Genomic DNA, 18,210 nt, shown 5'->3' with positions numbered 1-18,210 from the left:
CAAAATGTCAACGTGTTATGTGAACAACTCTATAAATATATACATTCATTATTTGATAAACACGTTCCTAAACTTAAACCTGGTCGACATTGTTTTCCCAAATGGTACTCACCTAAACTTAAACGACAAATTAAACAAAAAACCATAATTCATCGTAAATTTAAAATAACTAAATCTCAGTTTCATTATTATGAGTTCTCTAACATTCGTAGAAATGTTAAAGTTTTGGTTAATAGAGACTATAAATCTTATCTGAATCAGGTGCAGTCTTCTTTAACACATAATCCTAAGGAATTTTGGAAATACTTTCATGACAAAAAAGGGCGAACACGCATTCCCTGTAGAATGCAGTTTGATGAAACAGATCTGTCGACCCCCAAACAAATTGTCGAAGCATTCAAAGACTTCTTCTCCAGCGTTTTCATTTCATCGTCTATTCCTACTACTGATCCTTTTGCAACATCAACTAATTGGCCATCTATAAATCTTACTACTATATCTGATAAAGAAGTTAACTCAGCTATAAAAAAATTAAAACCCAACATGAGTGCTGGCTTGGACTGTATTCCTGCATTTCTTATTAGTGACTGCTCCAATGCGCTACTTGCGCCTCTAACCCTTATTTTCAACAAGTGTATTCAAACTAGCACATTTCCGGATGTTTGGAAACTTGCAAGAATTTGTCCAGTTCTTAAGTCGGGTGAATCATCGAATATACGTAATTACAGGCCCATCTCAATATTGTCAAATTTTGCAAAAATTTTTGAAAGTGTAATTTACAGTTCCATATATCCTTGCGTAAAAAACTTATTGTCAGTCAAACAGCATGGCTTTATCCGTGGCCGTTCAACAATCAGTAACCTCACTTGCATCACACAGTATTTATCAAATTGTTTAGATAATAATTTACAGGTCGATGTAATTTACACCGATATTTCAAAGGCATTTGACCGCATAAATCACATTAATCTTCTGTGTAAACTACATCAATTTGGTTTTTCTACTCCTCTGTTATCTTTATTTACTTCGTACTTACATGACAGAAAGTTGAGTGTTGTCTATAATAACTGTAAATCTACTAATTATTTACAATCATCAGGTGTGCCCCAGGGTTCAAACTTGGGTCCACTTCTCTTCCTTCTTTACGTAGATGATATTACTGCTCATATCTCTAACTCTCACTGTCTTTTATACGCAGATGATTTAAAGCTTTACAGAGTTATTAATTGTGAAGAAGATTGTCGACTATTGCAGGAAGATCTTAACAGAGTTAGTAGATGGGGTGATAATAATGATCTTCTATTAAACACAGATAAATGTCATATAGTTTCGTATTCTCGCAAACTCAACGTACTACATTTTGATTACTTAATATGTGACGCAAACCTCAATAGGTCTGACTTTGCAAGGGATCTTGGAGTAATATTTGACATGAAACTAAGTTTTAATGACCATATGAATCATGTTGTTACATCGTCTCTTAAAGTATTAGGTTTCTTAATTCGAAATACAAAATCATTCACTGATCCTAAAGCTCTTATGTCATTATTTTATTCATTGGTTCGCTCCAAACTTGAATACGCATCTATTATATGGTCGCCATTCTACAATTATCAGTCATTCAATTTAGAATCTGTGCAGCGACGCTTTTTAAAGTATTTGTATTTTCGAACTCACGCTGTGTATCCACCAAATGGATATTCACAACAACTGTTGCTCGCGGAATATCATATTGAGTCCCTTCGCTCCAGACGTAATACTGCTGGTGTAATTTTTTTGAAAAAACTTTTAGCGGGCACCATTGACTGCAGTGACTTATTGTGTCAATTATCGTTTAACATCCCAAGGCCAGAAAGTAGAAATCCAGATCCGTTCAAATTACCCCATTGTAGGACTAATTTAGGGTTAAATTCACCAGTATACAGGATGTGCAAATCTATGAATCAAGTAGCAAACCGTTGTGATATATTTGTTTCAAGTATTAGTGCAATTTTACGCAACTTTAGTGATGTGAACTGTACTGTTTAAAGCAATATGATAGTATATTACTAAATTTTTATTTTACATTTAGGGTTCAGATTTAGAGAGCACTGCACTGTATTTTGTAATTTTTGTAATTATTTCTTTAATTATGTATAATTTTTTTTCTTTTCTTTGAATGTTATCTTAATTTAATTGTAATATATTGTCCTGTCATTGGATAATAATCTGTTGGGCAATAAAGTCTTATTATTATTATTATTATTAATATTATTATAAACTGCCACCATCATCTCACGAATTGTCTTTGGCTGCTGGCCTTCTTTTGTGAGGAACTTTATAACGCTGCGATCCTCTAATTTTAAGTTGCTCATTTTTCTTTGTGTAACAATATATATATATAGTCTTTGCCATTTCTATTGAAACACCACTTGTTGATCGTAAATTTGGCAACGTTCATATTCACACAATTTTCTAATTAAAAGCCGTTGTCAATCAACCGAAAACTGTTAGCAATTGCTAAAGTTTAGGGAAAATCAACAGGTGGTGTTTCAATAGAAATGGCAAAGACTATACTATCTATCTAAAGTAGACAAAAAATGGTTCAGCAACGAATTGAGAGCCCTAAAACACCACCTGGATTGTTTGCATACAATTATTAAATGGCCGCAAGATCCGCTCGGAAGGAAAACATAATACACTGAGATGTAAATATAAAACTTCAATAACAGCTACGAACAAAGCTTATAACACTGGAAGAATAGCAGAAGCTGTCAACAAACAAAAGGCTGTCTGGTCCATAAGTAACGAAATCAAAGGAATAAAAACGAAAAGTCGCTCTAATACTAGCGACCAATTAAATAATTACTTCGTTAATATCGGAGTGAATATCGTTGCAACATTACAAGTCAGTGATGACATGGATAATACTATTGGGGCACGAAGAACCATAAAATCACAGCACCACGGGTCTTTTGTTTTAGTTCCTTTTTCAGAAGAAGAGGTCTTGAACTATGACAAGAAAATTCAAAAGAAAAAGACATTTGATATTTTTGGCTTTAATACAAATCTATTTTTGAAGATAATTCCTTACAAAATCATACCTTTGATTGACGTCGTTAACAAATGTTTGGAGGAAGGACTATTTCCGGAACAACTAAAAATAGCTAAGGTAGTACCGAACTACAAAAAAGGGGAATTGGAGAACCTGTCTGGCTATAGACCTATTTCTATTTTCCCAGTTTCTTCCATAATATTCGAAAACCTTTTGAAAGAAAGAATAATAAAATACTTTCAAAGCAAAGAGCTGTGGAATGCTAGCCAACATGGATACATGGGAGGTAAATCTACAATGACAGCTCTGGTAGAGGTAATAAATAACATAACAGGGGCGATAGATTTACAGCGCCAACCACACTAAATTTATCCAGAGCCTTCGACTTAGTGGACCATGAAATCCTCTTGGAACAGTTTTCGTGGGAAGCCTACTGGAAATACTACGATCGTTCTTGGGGAACAGATATCAGGAAATGCGATAGAATAACACATTATCGGGAAGAGAACTATTACAAAAGAGGGTTCCGCAAGGTTCTATCTTAGGGCCCCGTGTCTTCACAATATTTATAAGAGATCTTCCGTCTATTCTAGATTGGTTTCACAATACTGTATGCAGAGCTGTTCAGTACTTCAAGTAAAAGTACTTGAAGTAATACTTCAAGTACTTTAAGTACTTCAAGTACTTTACTTGAAGTACTTTTATATTTAGGTACTTGGTACTTGGTACTTGGAGTATTTCTAAAATGTACTTGAGTTTAGTACTTGATTTTGCCAAGTACTTTACTCCAAGTACTTCACTCAGTATTTTAAATACTCTTGAATTACTTGAAGTATGAAAGTGGAAATTTCAAATACTTTAGTCTCTATTTTACGAAGCTTTCACATCTCAAAATAGGGTCTGTTCAATACTTGAAGTTATTAATTCAATTATTTGATTAGATGTATTTTTATAGTAAAATCGTGTTTGTTTCCTGTGAGGTTATATTTTGATCTGTGATTGTGGATATCTTACCTACAATATGACATACATTTCATAGGTACTTGCATAATGCCGATAGATAGGTAAGTAAGAAAATTAATGTCATAAATATGTCATTTGAGAGTGGATGACGACAGCAGAAGGGTCGGAGATCTGTGTAAAATTTTCAGCAATGTAAAGTTGTGAATATACGAAATTTGTCTTTTTTGTATTTTGGTTTGGAACTTAACTTTGCGGGTAGTTTTTCAGTACCTTCCCGGTACCCCAAAGGGAATCGGGTTTGTTGACGTACCTGCTAAAGTGCAAGGTCGGATTTGAAAATATTTGAGAAATGATTCAGTACTTGTTCAAAAAGATATTTATTCTTTCATTAGTTTCTTAACCCCGCCATGTATTTGTCAGTAAGAAGCCTGGTCAGGGCGGAGAACTCGGCAGGGGATTATCCCTTTTATTATTATAATAGCAATAGCTGATGGCAGGTACAGACTTTCATATTCGCCTCTTCCTCCTAGAATTTAAACACAATTTTATGTTAAATATTTTGCTGTTTAATTTTCTTTATCATGTTAGACACTCGTTTTTTACCAAATTTTCTTTTTTTGTTTATACATGGTTCAGCCATATAAACTTAGTTTGTTATTACTACTTATATTTTCTCACATTACAGTTTCAAATAATCTGATAAATTGTATGAATTATTTGAACACCAACAATTTAAAAAGACGTAATGCAGAAAAACAATGATTTTAAAAGTCACACTAATTAGTGTCATTTATCTTTCCTGTGCGGATTTTATTTATTACCGTACAACAACTTTACGTATTACATTGCATCGCTTATTACATAAACCCAATATTGTTCAAAATGAAATATGTTTTGTGAAACTCGGCTCGTAGTACCAATGTTTTTTGTAATCCAGTTGATATGACCATGATTGTATGGTTTTGATGAGTACCGAATTGTACTTTGATATTGCTCGAAGGACCTTTGTTTTGTTGTGTGCGAAATAATAGACAGCGTTCGGTTTCGATGTTTAAATACAGGACGGTTACAGAAGTACTGAATTTACATTTGTATTTACAATATCAGGTAAAGATACCCAAAAGGGTCAGTGGCCGCTTCCGTAAATGGAACAAAATACATATTCACATTAAAAAAAAATCCAAAGTTAATGAAATTCGCGATTAGTTAGTATAATTGCCTAGATAAATACACCCCTACGAAATATTTTAACAATAATAAATTTAGTACATATTTACCTGAATTTTCGCAAAAGCCGTTGTTAGGCATTCCCTGAAGTCATTGTAGTTATCCGTTACTAATGTCATCTTCTTTGGGTTTTCAGGTAAAAATAAAAAATAAGCCAATCGAAAATGTAAAGGAAAATTTTGAAAGTATTGTGTCATTAGAGGAACAAAATTTTCTATAAATGGACGGAATAGCATTACGAATCTATTATTTGTGATTTGTCAGTGTAAAGTCACATACTTAGTTAGACAAACATGTGTTTACTATTTAGTCACTGTAGTAGTTAGGTTAATTTAATAATTCTTAGAATAGTAAATACGTACCTAAGTGGTAGACAGATATATTCAGGAATATGGGGCATTCATTTTTGGTAACCGCAGAAGTAAAAAACGACTAATTACTTTGATCACCTTGATATTTTTCAAGAGTTATAGTTTTCGCTGAAAATGGTCTCTCGTTTTAGGCATTTTATTTTTTATTTAAAAAATTCATACGCTTTTTTTGAAAATGCAACATAGTGACTTTTATGTCACGAGCATGTATAAGGAATTCACGTTCGGTAGATGTAACTACATTTGGTAACTTTTTTTTTTAAGCTGTGTAACTGCGGACATAATTGTTCTAGTGTATAATGTATTACTGGAATGTCAGAAAGTAGCTATCAAAAATGTGACATGTAAGTAAGTAAAGGTCAAATATCGAAAATGTGATGGTTTTGTGGTAATCTGGTGAATCTATTTTTGAACCAAGGAGAAAATCGCATCCCTCTAAAAGCCCAAAGAGCAACCCGCATGTAAAATTTTGAATCTTTTCCCTTCACTAGTTTTTTTTAGGAGGACAAGCTTTGATGTCATCATCATGGATCCACAATTTCACCATGGATCCGTTCTGGTATATCCATGTCTCATTCAAGAAAATGAAAAGTAAATCTTCACCACAATCACGCAATTGGAGATAGGTACCGCCTTAGAAATTTGATTCTGGCAGCTATAACGTGTTTAAAATGTGAAAAACTTCGCCTTCGGAAACCTAAATTTATACGTGTATTATGTACAATTATTTTCAAAGCCAAGTGTTTTACCTGTTACAAAACAATAACGATTATATAAAACTTAAAAACCAATTGTAGAACGGAACCAACAAAGCATGTAGGTATATAAATATGCGCAGTCGTCTTTCTGATTCTGATTATAATATTAACGGCACAAGCGCCGCTGTATCTGTATTATTTTAAAATTCGAAAAACACTCGACAACACTAGCGAACTTTACGGAGAATATTTCTGCCACCAGTTTAACTGTTTCCGTTTTACCCAATTTTTTTAAAACCACGAAATATTTCTTGTTTCTTTTCCTTTAAAATGAGCTTTCTCGTGATTACTTTTATGGAAACTGTTTCCACGCTGTATTTAAGGATTTTCTAGAAACGAAGCGTGTTGAAATTAGAAAAACTTCGTTTTTTTCCACACAATTCAGATTTGACATTTGAATTAGAAAATTAGACAGTTGATGCCAATCTTAAATTTCTAGTGATCTTAAGATTGCAACTTAACCACAGAAAAGTTTCTGTCAGTTACTTCTACCGAACGTGAATGCTTATTATATGTTATCGCACTGCTCTTAAAATTTTTTTCTGAAAAATTTCAGTTTCACAAATCAGGCCCTGTGCACTTTCACAATGGGTAATGATTAAGGGTGCTGTAAACTACCCACAAACTTAAACACGGAACCGGTTCATAAAATTAATTATTTTTAACACAACTTTATTAAAAAATCAGAACGTTTTGGTGGTAAACCAAAATTCAAAATATTAAAAAAAGGCAACAGAAGCCTGAGAAAATACCATACAGCGCCGATGTTTTTGTTGTAAATTAATAGTAAACATACATAGACAACGCCGTCATGTATTTTATTTTAAATTTTAAATTAGAAATAGACGTTAATTTTGTCGAAGGCATTGTGTCAACAGAAAGATGTAAAAGTATTTCAAAAGAATATTGTTTATAAATAACATAGTATTATTAATAAGTGAGCTACCATTCTGCATTTAAGTTGATGCTTATGCAATTTTTTATGTGGCGAAATATGTATTATTGTATACTTAAATTCTGAATATTAAAAAATTCGGTTCTAAAATATATTAAGCTTTTTTAAAAAAACAGGAAAAGTTATCTAATTCTACAGTATTTCAAATAATTAGAAAGTACTTGAAGCATTTTCAGTACTTCAAGTATTTGTAAGTACTTGAAGTAATGTACTTGGCTTGTACTTCAAGTACATCTGAAAAGTACTTGATACTTGAAATACTCTTGCTGAAAGTAAGTACTTGGTACTTTACTTGAACATTATTTCAAGTAGTACTTTGTACTTGGTACTTCAAGTACTTTTTTTGAGTACTTTGAACAGCTCTGACTGTATGTATGCCGACGATACAGCGTTGGTAGCAAAAGGTACATGTACTCAAAACTTGGAATCACTTCGACAAAATGCTCAATGCATAACAGAAGAATGATTTAGCCAAAAAAATTTAATTAACAACCAGGAGAAAACAGAAAGAAATCAATTTACTACAGCAGCTACAGAAAAAATCCATAAAATTACTGGGAGTACACTTGGATAATGAGCTGAAGTGGAATACTCATCTTGTACATCTGGCCGAGAAATTGTATTATATCATTTTCTGCATTAAAAAAGTCAAAATGTACTGCTCACTAGAGGCGGCCAGGATGACGTATTTTTCAAAGTACAGTCTCGTATGGAATATTGCTAGGGGGAAGTCTGTACAAAAGTAGATATGGGCCTGTTTGAAGTACTTACATGTAAATTAACATAAACACACCACGAATGGATGGGTGTCACGATTATAGAACTAGGAAGCGGGAAGACTACGTCATTCCAGCTCACAGAATAAAACGCACACGAGAAAGTCTGCAATACTGGACTATCAAATTTGATAATGAACTACCACATGAGACGAAAGTACTCGGTGTAAGAACTTTTAACAAAGAAACGAAGAAATTCCTCTTAAAAACACCAGTTTACACATTTGATGAATATTTTAATTTGTTTAAAAATCAGAAGCAATTTTGTTGTTGTTGTTTTTTAGAATAGATGTAATATGTAGTAACATGGTTGTTTTGACGATATCCTACAGTGTATTACGGTTTTCGGAAAAAAAATATTATTATTATATTCTCGAAACATTTTTTTAAGATAATGATTTTGAAATAAGTAGTTATTCTGAAAACTATATTAATTTATCTGGATTAAAAGAGACGTTGTTTTGAAAACAGCAAGTCTCTGGTATAGTTGGGACAATAATATTACCGAAGAAAATAAAAATAATGAAATAAAATACAGGTCTAAAAACCCTCGTGACCATCCACAAAGTGGACTAGTGCGTAGCATGCAAGGCGAATTAATTGGTGATGGTCATAAACAGAATGAAATTAGGAAAGACCGACAGAATCGATCCAGAGCGTCCCTGAAAGGGACCAGTGCTGTACAGGCCATAGGCGAAGATGTGGCTGAACAGGACTGGAAAATATTGAAATTACCAAACGGTCTGTATGATAAGAATGAATGAAATAATTTTTCCAAGAATAATTTTTGCCTCAGGATCCCAGTTTTATTTTGATGTAAATTATGCAACGAATCGTTTTATGTTAATTATACATTATACGTGATATAGATTATGAAATTGACTTTTCACATGGTAAGTTACATGAGTTTTAGGATTTGGAATTAAAAAAAATAAACTCTTCAACAAAAATTGATAATATCACCAAAGATATTGATCAAATTTTGATAGAGTGCTCCTTAGTTTCGTCTAGTTATCAAAATAATCTTAGAAGTGACGTTATAAGTATAGGCAATTACTCCAAATATTTCACCTAGATCTTTAAATAATGTTCAACCAACACATCCATAATATTTACCGATTAATCGTACGGATTATATATTTAATATTCGCATTTCCGTTGCAAATCAGCTAAATCAATGAGTGTTTAAATTTTGTTCTGAATATTCAGTAATCGTCTTTGCCTCCAGCCTGTGGAGCAGTTTTTGTAGGATAAATGGTACTTGTTGTTCATAGAAAACAATAATTTCTAAAACAATATGGGTTTGGTCTTAAATATCACAGAGGGAAATATTTTTGAATCTATAAAAAAATTGGAATGCCAGAATTAGGCTTTTTATATCGCCATATACGAGTACTACAACATTTTTGGGAAAATAATAAAAATGATATCATTCAAGGTGTAAATTCAGGTCTTTTAAAAATACAGCATCTACATATGTCAAATCACCGCCGCTTTCTACATATACTACATATTCTATTCTAAACAAAATGAAAGAAAAATCGTTGAATGAACATCTGTGAGGCGACGGATTAAAAAAGAAAAGTTCACCAAAGAATCGATTAACAAAAAAATCAACAGATATTATTGAAATCAAATCAAATCTGGTAAAGCGTCCCTGAAAGAGTCAATTGCCTGAGGCAACTTGGATTTCATAACCAAAGTATACAATCCCAATTCATTAATAAATATAGATTTTACTCACGTGATCTAAAATTGCTAACGTTTCTTAAAAGGTTTTTTATAATAAATCTTAAATGGAAGTGGAACATGTAGATAATTTATGTCGTATTGATGAAATCCTTGTAACTGATGAATCAACAAAAACTTATACTTACAATGAAAGAAGAGAAAATAATATCAATGTGAACGAACTTGAATAGTATAGGTGTATTGAAAGTAACATAAGTGGCTGGAAAGCTTTATATTTTTGTTAAATCTAAAATTAGTTTGAGTTTTTGAGTTTTTCTATGAAGAGATATTAATAGAACAAACAAATCATGTGGGTGTTGGGGTATTGCTACGTCAACTTCAAATTTGATTGAAATCTCAGGCAATGTATCTGATACTTCAGCATCACAATTATGTTGGTATGCAGACACAGCAGATTCATATACACCTCAATACAAATATGATGCCCAAAATAAATCTGAAAAATTTAAACATTTAGATGTTGATATAAAAACAGTTGTTTAAAAAATTACAAATAATTTTGCATTCAACAAAGAATACTTGGAGAGGTGGTTATTAACAAAAGATGAAAAACTGTTACAAAATTAATCTCTTTATCTAAATTTTTTTTAATTATACGAGACTATAACAAAGTTTTGAATTGAAAGTTCGCATTGTATTACGTAAAATTCGAGTGAAAAAAAAATTTTCACTATTAGTTAGCAAATCTAACTTTCTTTGTGGTTGTAATGTACATAACTGTTACCGTAGGTAGTAATTTGTAGTCCTCTGGAAATGGAAACTGACGCGTTGTAAATACCTAGTCAAAATAAAATGTATATCTAGAATTTTTCTCGTTTTTTTTCTAGAGCTGAACGAAACGATAATTTTGCCAAGACAAACAAACAATAAAAATATTAAAATCAGGGGTACTCAACATCTTGCTTATGAATATCAAGTGAATGGTGCGGATTTACATCGTTTGCATGTCGCATTCTTTTTATGTAATTATAAAAAAATTAGGCGAAGGCACGTGTGTTACAAACAAAATGATAAAAATTTATTTAGAAAAACAAAATTTTCTGAACTAGAAGTTAAATGGACATTAAGAGATTATCAAAATATTAATTACTACATATATACTGTAATTGAATCTCAAAGAACTGTAAATGTGACTATCACAGATAAAAAGATTTACTTGGAAATGAAGTCGAGTTCCCCTTTGGCTCACAAAGCTTTGTCGAGGTTTTAATTAAATAAATGACTGACAACGCCAATCCAGAGTCAAAAACGATGAGTGATTATAGAGTATATTTATCATCTAATCAAATAAAGAAACTGCAAAGTTGGAAATAAAAAAGAATAGATTGTAATTGTATTAACAATTTACCATGCTTACAATAACTTTAAAACGTCTGCAAGATTTCAAAACATTCAATTTTGCAATTCTTGATTTAATCAATAAAATGTATTGAATTATTAATTAATTGTTTTTTGAGTCATCCTGTATAAGCAATTTTAAAAAATATGAATGGAATGATAAATTGCATGTATAAACTGATCATATTTTGTACTTTTTAGATAGGATTTATTTGCCAAAATTTTAAGGTTCGTCATCAATTTTTAAGGGTTATGAGCAAATACATATTGATCAAAAATTTACCATGCTTATGATAACTTTAAAACATCTCCAGGATTTCAAAGCATTCAGTTTTGTAGTTCCTGATTAAATCAATAAAATAAATTAATTTATTAATATTTTGAGTCATCCTGTATAAGCAAATCCAAAAAACATGAATGGAATGATAATTGACAAGTACAGACTCATCATATTTTGTATATTTTATATAGAATTTATTCGACAAAATTTTTAGCTGACGTAATCAATTTTTTGGAGGGAATAAGCAAATATATTTTGATTAAAAATTTATCATAATTTAACATAACTTTAAAACATCTGCAAGATTTCAAAACATTCGGTTTTGCAGATTTAATATTCCTTAAAACAGGGATAATCCTTAAAATTGTTGTGCTGAACAGATTCATATAGTACAAATTTAAAAACAGGTCAAAAAGCCTTGAAATTCAGCATAGTTTCAGGAGCCGGAGGTGATTTTAACATTTTTAATATAGGTACTTTATAAAATGTTACTTTCTGAAAACTTTAAAAACCACCTTAAAAACAAGGCAAAATCTTTGAAATGTTACTTTTTCAATATACCTTTGAAAATAGGGTAGAATCCTTAAATTTGAACTACTTTTCCGAGGGTGAATTTTTTTAATTGAAATCGAATTTTATATTTCTTAAAAATAGTGTGAAATCCTGAAAAAAGTATTGTGCTGAAGATGTCTCATTAGTAGTGTAACATATTTTTTGAAATCACCTCTCATGCATGACAAGCAGTTAAACATACTCCTGAGACGGCAGTGAATTTGAAATTCTGAATTCAATTGTCCCAGGTTGTCCCCAATTAGGATATAATTAGGCAGTTGTGGTGTCATTATGAAACTCAGTTGCAAATAATTATATACGATCTAGCCATTTACGTGAGAAATCTTGAACAAGACTCACACCTTTAATTAGATCATACCTATACATACGGTGTATCTGTAAAGTAGAAATAAATTCGATAAACAATTTAAGTATGAAAATTCACAAGAACTCACAGTTCTTCGTTGCACATTTCAAATGAAGAGAAAAACTATATACAAAAATGATAAATACTCCTTTGTATCAATAATTATTATTACTTTGAAAAAATATTAACTTAAAAAAAGATAAGATAAAACTCACACATTTTTCCAATTATGACTCTGTTAAATTGTGTTTTAATTTTTGATCAGTTGTACTGACATAGTGGGAGTTTTTAAGTTCCTTTTTCGATAGCCATCCATCCGAATGTTTCATTTGATTCTAACAAGACGATGCTCGCCTAGTCATGTCATTGGAGTTCGATACTCTCTGGTTAATATTTTTTTATACACATAACCTAGGAAACGAAGATCCATAGAGGAGCCAGCCGCATCTTCCGAACCGATATCACTCGTTATTCTATCGAGATTATGTTAGTTGCAAACAAAATAACTGTTTAAAAATTTTAATACTTTCGTTTAGATTTATCAACTTTCTCGAAAAATTGTGTTGTTTTTTTTATATTGTAAATATGCTGCTATGATGTTTTTGCATGACTTAATTGTTAAGTGTGTTTTATTTTTAAATTATAATAGATGATTTTTTGAATTTCTGTCTTAGTTAACTATGACCCTTACATCAGCAACAGAATTGAAACTACTGACGTAAGCGTCATAGGTAACTGGAGGAGAAATTTTAAAAATTACCCAATATGACTGTATATACAAAGCAAAATATCTATTTAATTTAATTAGATTATAAATATTTTTTCATAAATTAATTGTTGAATTTACCTATAAATGTTCCAGCTCATCTGAAAAATGATAAGAGATCGACGACTGTTTTTGCAAAAATGTTATATATATTTTTTAATTTTGTATTATACAGGTGTTCATTTTATCTGTTCACAGATATGTTATTAATATTGGGAAAGTGTGACAAAAATTTTGATCCCACTGGTCGTCTCAACGCCAGGCAACATCCCAATAGAAGAACTCCCTCAAATCAAGAGTTTAGAAAACTTAAAAAAAAATAAGTAAGAAATCTAACTATAACAACGTCGGATAATGAAGCTGCTGATTGTTAACGTTTTATCATCTATACAATATTTCTAACACCTATAAAATTTGACAACAATCAGTCCGGTAGGTTCGAAAATTGTCTATCTACCTAATTAATAAATATCGACACGTTCTCTTAAGGGTCATGAACTGGTGAAACGTCGAGAAAATATGGGGATCCTGTTACAATTAAAAATACTTGCTTAGCTTACGTCTGGGAAGTAAAAATTCAAAGTTATTTTTGACTTTGGCCCTTGCAAAATTTTAATCGACTTATTCGAGCGTTTTTGTCAGGTTTCGTTCTTTAATTTTTCGGCGAATTTATTCACGACATTATGAACAGGCTTTGTGCTCTTAATTAAAAGGTGAATTCATTGTGTAAAGTACTATTTTGCACTGAAATGTTGGGTCAATAATTGGGTATTGTGCTGGAAAAACTAAAATATATACACAAAAAACAGTTTTGAATGGTGAGCAGTCTGGAACTGCAAGTGTTTTGCAGACTTCTGCATGGAATTCAGAAGTTTCATTGTGTAGTGGTGATCATTTTGCAAGGGATATGTTTCAGACGTATTCCTCTGTTCAAGCAGTTTCAAGCGATGTTTTCGTCAGTTTTCTGTCTAGCATCATTATAGTCACTGATCGTAACATCGTTTAAACTAGTATTCTATTTTAACATAACAATTTCTATAAAAAGGAAACTTTACCGAACAAGGGTTTCCCTGTAGACACAAACCTTCTAGTTGGTACAGTTGCTTGAGAGACTCTAATATGTTGACTAGACGGTAGATGTCGCACTCCCCTAAATCCAGAGTTCTTAAATTCAAGAAGCGTTCGGCTTCTCCTAACAGATGGAGAGCGCTGTCTAGAAACGAATTTTAATTTAAAAATGATGAAAAGTTCGATAAAATTCAATAAAACTGTGTATTAGTGAATCTAGCATAGAGATATTTATTTTTCGTTACAACCGCTTTTACGGATCCATAAATGATTCTGGTATCAAGGGTGGGTCGGAAGATTTTTTCTTAAATATTTGTTTGTCTTATTATTACAGTGATTAAAACATGACAGAGCTTTCCAGATCATTTATGGACACGTTTTATGAAAGTTTAAAAATCTAATTGTTAATTGAGATCAGATATTTAATTTGTGTTAAAAAATGTTTAATTAAATAAAATTGAAACCTAGGGCTACATTCATTACCAACACAGCATGTTTTTATGTCGCATTAATTACAAAAAATTCTGCCTTAATAATTTGCAATTAAAACGACTTCCAAACATAAGAATATATTTTGAATATCTTCCTGCCTACAGCAACTTATTAATTTTAAAAGCTTTCTCAATTTTTTTACATCCACCTGACAATAATATTTGCATTTAAATGTGTAGATAAAATGTAGAAGACGATAGCCCATTTTTATACCGGACTTAAATCGTCTACGTTATTTTGTAAGAATAATGAAAGAGATAAATAAATAGAAGTATGTTCGTACTGAATCGTACAAAAATATTTTTAAAATATAGGTGGAATACAAAAACAAAGTTCTTGTCTTTCATCTGAATTAGATAACAAACTGCACCACCAGGTTTTCAACTTGGTTTTACAATGATTATTTATCTAGGGAGTGATTTTGTTTTCTTTTACCATTATATGTATTTAGCATTTGTTTAGATATTTTGATTATTTAAATAGTGACTTTTAGACACTATGTTCTTTGCAATGTTTCCTATGTATAAACCATTGTAGGTACGTTTTGGTGTTGGATTGAGACCGTACTTTCATGGTTGACATTTTAGAGGAACAAAAATTTACCACCACTTTAACGAAATTTAGTTATAAATAAAGACGAATGAGTTCTACTCGTATGTATGCATTCCTTCATTAACATGAAATAATTGATAGAAAGCAAAATATAAAAAAAAATCGTCATAACCTCATCATAACAATTATGAGTATTTTTTAATTTATCTGAATTTTTATTTCACTATACGAATGAGTTCTCTTGTACTTATGTATGCATTCCTTCATTAACATGAAATAATTGATAGAAAGCAAAATATTAAAAAAAAAGATTCGTCATAACCTCATAACAATTATTTTTTAATTTATCTGAATTTTTATTTCACTATAAAATTGTGACCAAAAAATATTCTGCAAAGTTCCATATAATATTATTTTTGATATTCATTTGCTTTTGAAAAATAATATTTTCTTAAAGTATTTTCTGTGCTTCGTTTTCTAAAAGGCGTTTTCACGTAAGTAACGAAGAATTTATTTTTGAGACTCATTGGATTATTTCATTTAACATGCTTTTCTATACAATCCAATCCAACATTTTGGCAAATTTTAGGTCAAGTTGCACTTGCGAACAACGTCAGTCAGAAAATGAATTTGTTTTTTTTAAGAAAAATTGCAATAGTTTAGGAATATTAAGAAGTGAAACTAATAAAGATAATTTTTTACATATTTTTGAAATAAAAAAGTTGGTCAAAGTTTATTTCGACAGATTTTACAATGTTATAATATATTTAAAGCGGGAAAAATGGCCTCTCAGCAGTAATAACAAGGTTTCTACCGATATATAAACAAGCACTAGAAATTGTTTGTTTATACATGGAAAGAATGTCACGTATAAATTTCTGTGATTTAAAAGAAACTAAAATTATTGCCTCAGCCACAGTCGAACAGAATATTCTAAATATTATTATTATTATTATTATTTAGATAAAGACGTATTCTCACCTTTTCAAGAAAGTGGAGTGACTCGTTCTTAAATAAAAAATTGTTATGACGTCATAAACAAAGATAATATACAGCGCGAGAAAAAAAGAAAAAAAAAGGCCAAGTTTGGCATCGAACGGACCGCCGGCGCCGGCCCGCGTTCCGAGCTCTTACGCACTGAGTCACGATCGGGGTATCGTAATCGTACGCTAATGGTATACTGTGCAAATGTTTTTGTGAAAATTTAGATGGTTTGGGAAAAAACTCAAAGCGGATTCGTACACCTATAGGAGTATATTGCTGTAGAACATTTAAATCACATAGAATTCTTTAAAATGATTAAATTTTGGTGGGAATGATTAGCAAAATTTTGGTTACCGTTTAGCCATCTACATGATATTTCTAATACACATACAAAATTTGACAAAAATCAGCAGTTTCGGAGATTACCTGTCTAATATAGATGAATGTAGACGCCAGGCAGACAGATGGAAACGAGAGACTACTTTGTTCGTACTGTAGGGGTCATGATACGTTGAGAAAACATAAAAGTGGCCATTCGTCCGAGGGATTCGGTTACTATACTTTCTGGCTTCAAAAACAAAGCATAATTATCCACATAACAGGCATGGCAAAACTAGAGTACGCCATTTTTTTTTGTAACTTAGTGTATATACAATGCATTCATATCGTATATATTTTTTTCTAGAATTTTTAAAAATGTAGGTATTAAACTAATCGATATTAAAGCCGAGTATTTGTTTACACTATTTGGTGTAGCAACAGGAGAGGTTAAAAATCTCAAAAGTAGCCGAAGGACGAATTCACAATGCATAAGAATATCAAAAACTGTAATTCACGTTTGTTATGGTACTTATTCTTCAATATTTTTTTGAAAATCTCCTTTCCAATCTATGAGAGGAAATACGTTAATCCTATGTTATTTTTTTCTTACCAGTCTTTAGTTACATCTAGGTTTATTATAAAAAATTTCGAAGTTAAAAATTTCATGAAGATGTTTATTGCTATTTGGAACAAAATAAGTGGCGCGAATTTTGTTAGAATTTTGCAACTTACAGCAAGTATTAAAATCTAAATCAACCATGCCGAAACGAAGCCGATAATCTAAACCCTTTGTAAATTTGTAAAACGTATGAGAACTTAAATTGTCAGAAAAAGTCAAATTTTTGTACAATATGAAGCAGGAGATTTGTACTTTGATACTATTATTAATGTAAATTAGCTAATAGGTTACTCAATTACAAGCTAACTAAATAATGCGGCTGATACACTGGGATGGAAGTTGATCAATCAAGTTTTACATACTACAGCTAAAAAAACTTATGAATTTTAATCTTCATGATCATGACGTAGTAGAAAATATGTATATCTGTCTCCTATTTAAATGATGAAATATTTTAGCACGCAATGTATTGGAGAGAAGAGGAGAATTATGTATGTTTCGCTGTTTCAACTACAAAAGTGTGATGTTTTCGGCAACCAAATGATGGTGCTTTAAGACGAAATCTATATAACAAGTGTTTGATAAAGACGAAACAGAAGACCCGGATACGATTCCTGGCGTTTGCAACTATTTTTTCCTTCAAATCAGAAAGAGCACATCCCATTTTCACATTGTGAGAATACAATAATAGAATAGATAAATAACTGTTACTGTTACTCTATTGTTTATTCATGTGCTTTACAACGCATTCCTATTTTTCCAATATTGTTGGTATGATACATCATTCAATGCACTGGATGTAATAAACAAAACTAAAGTATGATTGATTAATGAATGCATAAAAAAGGCTCTCCCGGAAACTACAAGAATAACCTTTACTATATTAGTTGATTATCGGCGGCGTGACCGTCGCCGTCGGGCCCAGACATATGAACATTTCGTCCAAATATATAAACAAGCGTGATGTGGATGTTGTAGCGAAGAAAAGTGTGTTACATCACCGAATGTTGAACAAAAATGTGGTCTAGGGTTACT

At 31.3% G+C, this 18,210-nt stretch overlaps 1 protein-coding gene across 1 annotated transcript in view; it reads right to left on the bottom strand.

Moving 5' to 3' along the window:
* The window catches only part of LOC135130693 (leucine-rich repeat-containing protein 43-like), an 85,545-nt gene that overhangs the window by 5,851 nt on the left and 61,484 nt on the right, over window positions 1-18,210 (bottom strand). The window contains exon 3 of the mRNA XM_064058126.1: window positions 14,195-14,352. Within this exon, the coding sequence (XP_063914196.1) occupies window positions 14,195-14,352 (158 nt within the window). The remainder of the gene's footprint in view (window positions 1-14,194; window positions 14,353-18,210) is intronic.

The sequence above is a fragment of the Zophobas morio genome, unplaced genomic scaffold, assembly GCF_036711695.1.
Source record: "Zophobas morio isolate AGI-343-1 ecotype UQ-CSIRO unplaced genomic scaffold, CSIRO_AGI_Zmor_V1 ptg000017l, whole genome shotgun sequence".
NCBI classification, from domain to species: Eukaryota; Metazoa; Arthropoda; class Insecta; order Coleoptera; family Tenebrionidae; genus Zophobas; species Zophobas morio.
Note: the sequence above shows the minus strand (reverse complement) of the source record. Positions and strands in the feature narration are given on the sequence as shown.